General features: G+C 42.1%; 1 protein-coding gene across 1 annotated transcript; it reads left to right on the top strand.

Annotated features, from left to right (window-relative positions):
* The first annotated feature begins 11 nt into the window (after nt 1-11).
* On the top strand, nt 12-5,563 carry SCG2 (secretogranin II). Its single transcript, XM_015638354.2, has 2 exons — nt 12-58; nt 3,205-5,563. Exon 2 carries the CDS (start codon nt 3,219-3,221, stop codon nt 5,094-5,096), a length of 1,878 nt encoding a protein of 625 aa, XP_015493840.1. The 5' UTR covers nt 12-58; nt 3,205-3,218; the 3' UTR covers nt 5,097-5,563.
* Nucleotides 5,564-8,949: the final 3,386 nt, after the last annotated feature.

Here is an 8,949-nt window from a genome sequence, read left to right as displayed (position 1 = left end):
TAAGCGGCCGCTGTCCGGGTGCTGAAGGCGGCGGAGCGGCGGAGCGGCGGCAGCGCAGGTAGGGCTCCGGGGCCGTCGGGATGTAGGGATGTAGAAAGGATGCGGAGCCCCAGGGCTGCGCAGGGAGATCCGGCAACGAGAGAGCGGTGAAGTCGCACCGAGAGCCGGTGGTGCCGGGGCAAGGGAGCACATCTCCATTAGATGTGCCCCTATCACTGTATATATGGTATAGGCGCACTGGCAGCACCGGCCGGGGCTCAGGCGGGAGCTCCGGGAGCGATGGCACTCAGCCGTGCCGGGTGGCCGACACGGCACTTGGGCGGATGGGCGGGGGGTCCCTGGGATGCAAACACCCTCCGAGTCACTTCTCAGATACAGCACACAGTCCTTCCAGTCACTGGAACTGCTGTGGGTTTGGGCTTTTACCCCTCGGTGCTGTTTTGTTTCTGTTGTCAGTTCCTTTCACAGGGTTAGAGATGCTTTTGAACAAGGCAGATTTACTGCACTCGTGTCATTTATTGCAAAATAGAAATGGGAGTAAGAGTGCATGATATATTTATTTTCCCTGTGGAAAACTGCTGTTAGGTTTCACCTAAGACTCTCAGGGCTGGGACACATTTATAGGAAAAACCTGGGAGTTTTCACAGCTAAATTTCACTGAAAACATTAGAGTCACATCAGAAACAACTGCTAGGAGAATGAGAGGGAAAATTACTGCTACCATGGAAACATCCCAGAAAGGAGATATTTTCTGTGTCTGTTTTTTAGGGAAGTTTTTCAGTCTGTATTGCCTTTATATGTGTTAAATTTTGATCATGATTGCCTCATTTTGTAAAGAGGAGCTTCTTCATCTTCATGTGTTGGCTACAAGATGATTTCCCTGTTTGTTAGGTGCTAGTAGAGGAGAAAATATGCTCTCCATCCTGACTGGTTTCACAGTTATCGATCTGGAGACAAAAGAGCTGTTTTAGCATATTGTCCTTTGAGAGGCACAGGAGAGAATGTTTAAAATATTTCCTAAAGATAGGCTAAAATGTCCTGTTTTCAGAACAAATGTGTAATTAAAGTCTGAAAGACTGGGGAGGAGTCCTCTTACCTTGATAAGTGCAGTATATTTAATGACAAGATTTACGACCTGAACTCATAGCTTCTAAAATAAATCACTCCTAAATCTGTTTGACAAGGCTTTCAAATATCATCTACCAGGAAATTAGAAGTAAAAATTGACCTAGAGGCAAATGCACACAAAATATGTAGAGAGGAGCCAATGTTCTGTTACTTCTGCAAAGGAAATATCCAATTGAGCTACGTCCTTGTGGAACACTAAACTAAACTTTGCCTGGCTGCACACATTTTGATTTTAGTGGGATGCTGACAGCTCTTGAAAGGCTGTAGCAATCCAAATTGTGTGCAGCAAAGGAGGGTGAGTTCCTGGTCTTTGTGAGTGGGTGGTGCTTGGCAGATGATTATAGAAGGACTCTCCCTTCCCCCATCCCTTGAAAAGGACAATTTCTCATGTGCTAATCAAACGACTCTGTTAATAACCACTCTGCTGAAAAAGAAAGTCTGAATTTCACTTATTTGCTACAGAAGTAGAAAATTAGGTGCTTTTTGTTGCTGTTGGTAGTGTTTTTTTGTCTGTTTGGTTTTTTTATATATGGAGATATATATTTATGTACAGGGCTAGTGCCTTTTCTGTGACAGAAAACGAAGCAATGTGTTGGCTTTGTCTCAGGGCAAACTCAGATCTGGAGGGTGGGACGTTCTAATCAGCTGTTGAACTAATCCCTTGTGAAATCAATACTCAAATGTATCCAGGCTTGAAGTCAGAAATGTTTGGGGAAATTGTTTGCTATTATGCCTGTTAGCCTGCTCATGCATTCTGAAGGGAGAAAAATAAGCAGCTCTTCAAAGAGCACTGATAGTGCTTTAATTATTCAGTTAAGTCACATTATGTTAAGGACAAAATCTGAGTGGAAAAATCTACCAGTGAGTTGAAATGAACGTATTCATGCTCACTTTCTACTTCCAGCAGTAGTGTAAACACGGGTGTACACAGCTCTTTCAGGCTGCCATGAACCACCAGCATCTCAACAGGATGCTTTTACCAAGCCAAAAACCAAAGGAACCAAAATAGGTCAATTAATCAAAGCAGTTTCTATCTTTATCATTCCATTCTCATTATTGTACCTTGTTAATGTAACTGGATCAGAAAAGAGTCTAATCTGTCCCATGGCCCCAGTGTACCAGTGCCTGAGTGTGTCCTAGGGAATGACTGGTGGCAATTTTCCCCTGTGCCAGCTCCCTGCAAGGCTGGGATTTTGCAGCTGTATCCTCATGCACAGTGATGCTGTAATCATCTTAATTCTGTCAGAGGCATATTTTTCCCAGCTCTGCTCCAGAATTTATTTTTGTCTGGTGTAAGCTGGGCAGACATGGGCTTCTACTGATCTATTCTAACCAAATTTGCCAGTGGTCATGTTTCTGCCTGTCCTGGGACCTGATTCAATTTCTGCTGAAGTGAATGAATAAGCAAATGAATGAAATCACCACTCAAACCTACTCCAGCTCAATTCCAAGATGGGCTTTAAAGGATTCAGTAAAATGATCTTGTACCTTTAGGATAAATTATAGATTTCCTCTCATATAAGAGGTCATTGCCCTAGGAAGATGACTCATAGAGCCATTAACTGGTATTCACCTGTAATACAAATAATTTTTAAAAAATGAAATAGCAAAATAAAGGAAGTAATAGCTTCAGTACTATCAGTACTGACAGAAATAAACTTGCAAGAAATTGTATATGCTATGTTCTGCACTTGATCACATTAATTTTATTGGAATTTAGCACCATTTAGCAATATTGTCCTGGCATGAAATTAGATGCCCTATGGAGCAATCTCACAAAATATTTCTGTCCGTAGTTTTAAGATTAGTATTTTGAGTAGCATTAAATGTATGGATACACCAATTTTGTCATTTAAGTACTTTGTTCTCATGATCAAAATGACATTGAGGTTTGTTTATGAGCATCTCATGAGTTATATAGGGTTGGTATTTTGTATGTTGGTGCTGTTATTGGACAATTAATGTCCATAAAGTACATGGAGCATTGAGATAAGAAATTTCTTGCATAGTTTCCTAAGCCTGTCTCCATATGTTAAAAGCTTCTTTTTTTTTCTTCTTCTTCTTCTTTATTTAAAGGAAATATTTTAAACATGGCAGAAACTAAAAGCTTCCAGCCTGGAGCAGCCTGTGCTCTCACCTTTTTCTTTGTCCTAATCTGTTGGGTTGATGCAGCCTCCTTCCAGCAGCACCAGCTGCTTCAGAAAGATCCAGACTATGCAATGAAAAACTTACAGAGGCTCCCAAATCCCGATATGATCAAAGCACTGGAGTACATAGAAGACCTTCGCAAGCAAACCAGCAAGGGAGAAGGCAGTCCTGATTACAACTCTTATCAAAGTGTCCCGTACCTCCTCCCACAGAGAGAAAGCAAGGATCAGCTTCACCTCCCGGAAAACATGCGGGATTCTTTGACTGAAGATGAGTCCCAATGGGTTAAGGTCATGCTGGAAGCCTTGCGGCAAGCTGAGAAGGAGTCAAAAGCTGGCCCAAAGGAGAATAAACCTTATGGTCTGAGTTCAGATAACAACTTTCCAGCTGGAGTAACTGATGATTACGAGGCTTACAAGTGGCCTGAGAGGTGGCAAAAGTACCTCAAAATGCCACTTGGGCACTATGAAGACGGTTCAAGAGACAGTCCCTTCAAGCGTACCAACGAAATCGTGGAAGAGCAATACACCCCCCAGAGCCTTGCCACGCTGGAGTCGGTGTTCCAGGAGCTGGGCAAGATGGCAGGACCCAGTAACCACAAGAAAGAAAGGCTGGATGAGGACCAGAAATTGTACACAGATGATGAAGATGATGTGTATAAAGTGAATAACATCGCCTACGAGGATGTGGTTGGAGGAGAAGATTGGAATCCCATAGAGGAAAAAGTGGAAAGCCAAACCCAGGAAGAGATAAAAGATAGCAAAGAGGAAATTGATAAACACGAAGAGGAGATTGATGATGAAATGAAAAGATCAGGAAAACTCAGCTTCCTTGAGGATGAAATAAGAAGAGAAAATAAAGATCAAGTGTCAGAGGATGTTTCAAAACTAATGAATTATTACCTGAAGAGGCTGATGGGTAGTGCTGGGAATAGGAAATTAAGGACTGGAGGAGAACTTGAGGAAAAAAGAGCATCCATGTTTTTGGATAAGCAACTTGATCCTCAGGCTATAGCCCAGCTGATAGAAATCTCAAGGAATCTGCAAATTCCTCCTGAGGATTTAATAGACATGCTGAAAGCTGGAGAAAAAAAGCAGCTTCAGAGCGAAAGGTTGGAAGCCGAGCAGGAAATGGAATTCCCAGAAGACCTCGATGAGATAACTGAAACAAATCTAGGACAGAGCGATATATTTAAAAATAATATAAACTCTAAAAACGGGTACATGAAGCAGCCTCTTATTCCAGAAAATCTACCTGAAGACCTCAATCTTGAAGATATTGTCAGCCTTCTGGGAAATGACAATTTAGCTAATCAGAATCCCTCCTACTTACTAAATCGTCTTAATCAAGAAAGTGATTTGCCAAGACTGTCTTACATTCCCAGAAGATTGAAAGGACACCTGTTCCCTAAAGCTGCCTGGATGAACGATTTGGAGAGGCGACAAACGGAGTATGAGAAACTGAATGACAAGGATGAAGAGCTGGCCGATTACTTGGCAAAGGTGCTGGCAAAATACCCTGAAGTGATCAATACGAACCAGATGAAACGAGTGCCGGCTGCAGCTTCTGAGAGCAACCTGCCGGAAGAGGAGCACCTGGAGCAGGCCATCCGAGAGCACCTAAACCAGCTGGGACCACAGGAGGCTGCCAAGCTGGCTTCGCTCAGCAAACGGCTCTCCGTGGCCGGGGAAGCTGATGACACACAAACCAGGCAGTACCTGGATGAGGATATGCTGGCAAAGGTGCTGGAGTACCTAAAACAGGAGAAATCAGAGCTTGAAAGAGATCACATTACCAAGCGAGCAATGGAAAACATGTAATTGTTCCCCAAGTATTATTTCTCTTCAATGTGTTGACTTCTATCCCAATTCAGTTGTGATTTATTCCTGCTCTCCCACTAAACAACCTATGGTAGACTATTTACCATTGAACAGTCTGCATATCTTTCTCAGAGCTGTTATATTGTTTATCGGTATACTTATATGTTATAAATTATGGGGCAAACAACAAATTGCTTCAAGTGTTTTAAGAAACAATTTAATGATATCAAGTAAAAGTATAATATGTAAACAAATGAACTTTGCATTGTTAATAAAACACGATAAATGAAGAGTGACAATTATAATTTGAAATTTTTAAGATTAATTGGATTATTTTGTTACCGTCTGTAGTGGTTTTTGTGCAGTATCAAATAAAAAAATAAAGCATTATATATATATAGTTTTATTTACAAGGCTTTTTCTATTCAGTGTTTTATTGTTGATGAATAAATTATTTCTGGACAATCGACTGTGTTTCTTTGTGGCAGTTGATAAAATCATATTAATTGGAAACATATTTTTACTTCTACAGCTGACTCTTCTGAAATATATTATTTTTCCTACACATGAAGTTGTAAGCATAAACTTGTGGTTTTCTGGGGTGTAAGAACATACACTGGTGTTACCCTTAAGGGCAGGGGGTACCTGAAGAGCTTGCTGAAGTCAATCAGTGTAATAACTGCATTACCTAGAACTGAAAATTTGGCTTCACATAATTAAGAGGTATATCAGTACTTCTTGGGAGTGGGAAGAACAGAAATGATCTGTCCAGCTGAGACAGACTTGATGATGAAGCTCTGAAAAAATGAAAAATCTGAGCTCTGGGAAGCTCTGCAGACAAGTCCCCCTCCATCTCTCACAATGACAGCTGCAGAAAAAGGGCCAGGCTCCAAGGCAAGGCAGGCAGGGAACTGCTTTGGTTTGTCTGATAAAGATATTATTTCCTTTTTCATTAAATGACCATTACATGTCACATAAATACACAGAAAACCCTTACTATTCAGCACACTATCTGGACACTAGAAATGTCGCTTGAGCTCCTGTTATGACCTGCAGTAGATGGTCTGGAGAGGTTCTGGCTCTTTTACAGAAGGAAATATGCTTGCAGAACTCTGAGAGACAGAAGTGTTTTTCACTGGGACAGCTCATTTCCAGGATTATAGTTTAAAAGTGGTTTTCCCTGTGGTATTCTGCTACAGCTCATCTGGCCTAAGCGGCATGGGGATGATTTTTGGCAAGGCAATGTCTAATGAAGTACAAAGGCTGCAGAAATAAAACTTCAGTGTTGCCATTACCCTGAGCAATCGCAGCCAACAGGAGCTCAGCCCCTCTTCCAGCCATTATTCCTTGAATCCATACCAGACAATAAAATACCTGACTTTCCAGGTGTGTGTAGGACCTGGAAGAGATGTCACACATGGTGACACATGACAGGTGGGAGTTCCTTAGCGTCATTCCCCTCCTGCCGTAGCCTGCAGTACTCCCTTGCCCCAGGGAGCCTTACCCGAGCTCCTGAGCTGACCAAAGCCCTGGGGAACTGTTTGACTGCCCCCAGGCTCTTACTCAGGGAGAGCTCAAGGAAAATTTTGGATACCAGAATGATTTTGTAGTAGCACAAACCTATGCATAAAAGGAGAGGTGCCATCAGACACGGTGTAAAGGAGGAAATAAGCTTTGGAAAATCCTAATCTTGGCATAAGTAACCACATCACTTTTTAGAAGACCACCCCACTCACAGCATGTGCAAGCTATTAGGCACTTTGTGGTTCATCTTCACAAACAAGAGAAGGGGCGCTGTGCTTGAAATAACAGAATTACTCTTTGTTTAATGGACCTATATGGAAGTGTCAAGCTGATTTCAAGCTAAGAAGTTACAACAGTACTTTTTCCTCTTCAAGCCACAGAAAGCAGACAACTAATCCCCCTATGAAGTGCTTTATTTCTAACGAACTCATCTCCAACTCTATACTGGAATTAAATGAAATGAGAAAATATTAAATAGGCAGCAGTCTCTTGGTGGCTATAGCTACCTCTTGCTATGCAACCAAGGCTCCCTCAGAAGAGCCATAGTTATACCTGAGTATGCAAGACAGCATTATCCAAACGTACATCCCATCATGAGATCTGCTCCATTAAACCACTCCAGAGCCTCCTCCTGCAGAGAGGCTGTGTAGTGCTTAATTGTTCTTAATAGCCACGGCTGCTTCTGCTTTCATTTGTCTGTGGTTTGTGTTTTCCTTATGGGTGCAGTGGGACAAGGAGTCATGTTGTTAATAATGCACACAGAATGCACAATCCATAACAGATACACTATCAAGATTATTATCATAATTATATACAAAATAAAGTGACCACCCTGCAATTTTTACTCAAAGTGAGGAGCAGATTTTTAATTCCCCTTTTGTGTTATGATTTGACAGCATCCCAGATGCAGCTGGTTTATACTCTCTGTGTCAGTGGCTTTTGTCCAGCAAAGAAAATGTTTCTGCTCAAATTTTCCTCCTAAAACTTTCTTCATTGTGTCCTCATATTTAAGGTCCTCCTCAACACACAGATTGAACAGAAATTCTGTATCTGGTCCAAATACACCAAGCTATTGAACACCTTCCTCAAGGAAGTTCTTCTTTGTATATACACTAGAATTCATTTATTAGTACCCATAAGAATAAATGCTGTTTTGTTTTTTTTCATTAATTCATATGCTACTGCAAGTGCTTTGTTTACATCTGCCTCTTGATGGTTCCATTATTTTGTCAGCTGGAGCTCTTAAATGAGAACACTTGTTGATTCAAAAATTAATGTAACCAAATTACCTCGACCGGAGAAATGAGATTGTAGCAATTATTTCCTTCTAAGAGGGTATTTCCACAGTGCAGTAGAAGGGGGTTGAGTTGCATGCAATGTGACAGTTGTCACTGTTTCCCAAAGCACTTTATGAGACTGGTTTTGCAGGAGAAACGACATAAGCCATTATTTTCTTAACATGACAAAGGGGAGCCAAGGCTGGAGCACAGGCAGCCTGAGCTGTGCTTTGTCTCACAGCTTCGTTCTGCCTTTCTTGCTGTTATTAATGAGAACACTAATGATTCAAACCTGCATCTCCAGACACACCTGACCCAGACCCAGCTACTGCTAGTTAGGTCACACATGGCATCACAGGAGCAGAGGAGTTCTGTGGCCAAGGGATGAGCACTGGGGACTGCTGTGTGGGAGCAGCATTCCCTGGAGCTCCCCCCCAGGCTCCACAGCACTGAGCAGTGGCTATTTACTACGTGATGCATAAATCCATACAGACACAGCTGGATAGCAGCTGCACTTTGCGTTTGTTCAGCTACCCAGGCCCCTCCAGAGAGGTTAATGTCAGCTACAGGAACTCCAGTTAGCAGCAGCAGGCAGGTGCAGAACCTCTAGTGCATAAAGTGGAAAGGAGAAGCCCTGAATCAGAGCTGATTAGCTGAAGAGACACGTTATTCCTGACTTTTGGATCATTCAAAAACATTTGAGATCGTTAATAATTCATTTGCAGATGTAGCAGAGCTCTAAATGTGGCTGATTAAATGCATTTGACGTTTCTCTTGAGAGAGGCTGTTATTCCAGGAAACCACTTGGTATCTGCAAATGTCTTGGAATTAGTGTACTCAAAATTACGGCTTCACTCACAATGTTTTCCCTTGTAAAGAAAGGCAAGTGACCTCTCATTCCAAATGTAATGTACCCTGGTGAATAACAGTGGCACAATTATTTTTAAAGTTCCCCACAGCCACTCAGCAGAGCTGCTGTGTAATGACATGGTCCAATGTGCAGAGCTCTGCCTTCCTCTGCTTAGACAAAAACCTGTAGCCCATGAGCAAGG

Source organism: Parus major, chromosome 9 (assembly GCF_001522545.3).
Source record: "Parus major isolate Abel chromosome 9, Parus_major1.1, whole genome shotgun sequence".
Taxonomy (NCBI): Eukaryota; Metazoa; Chordata; class Aves; order Passeriformes; family Paridae; genus Parus; species Parus major.
Note: the sequence above shows the minus strand (reverse complement) of the source record. Positions and strands in the feature narration are given on the sequence as shown.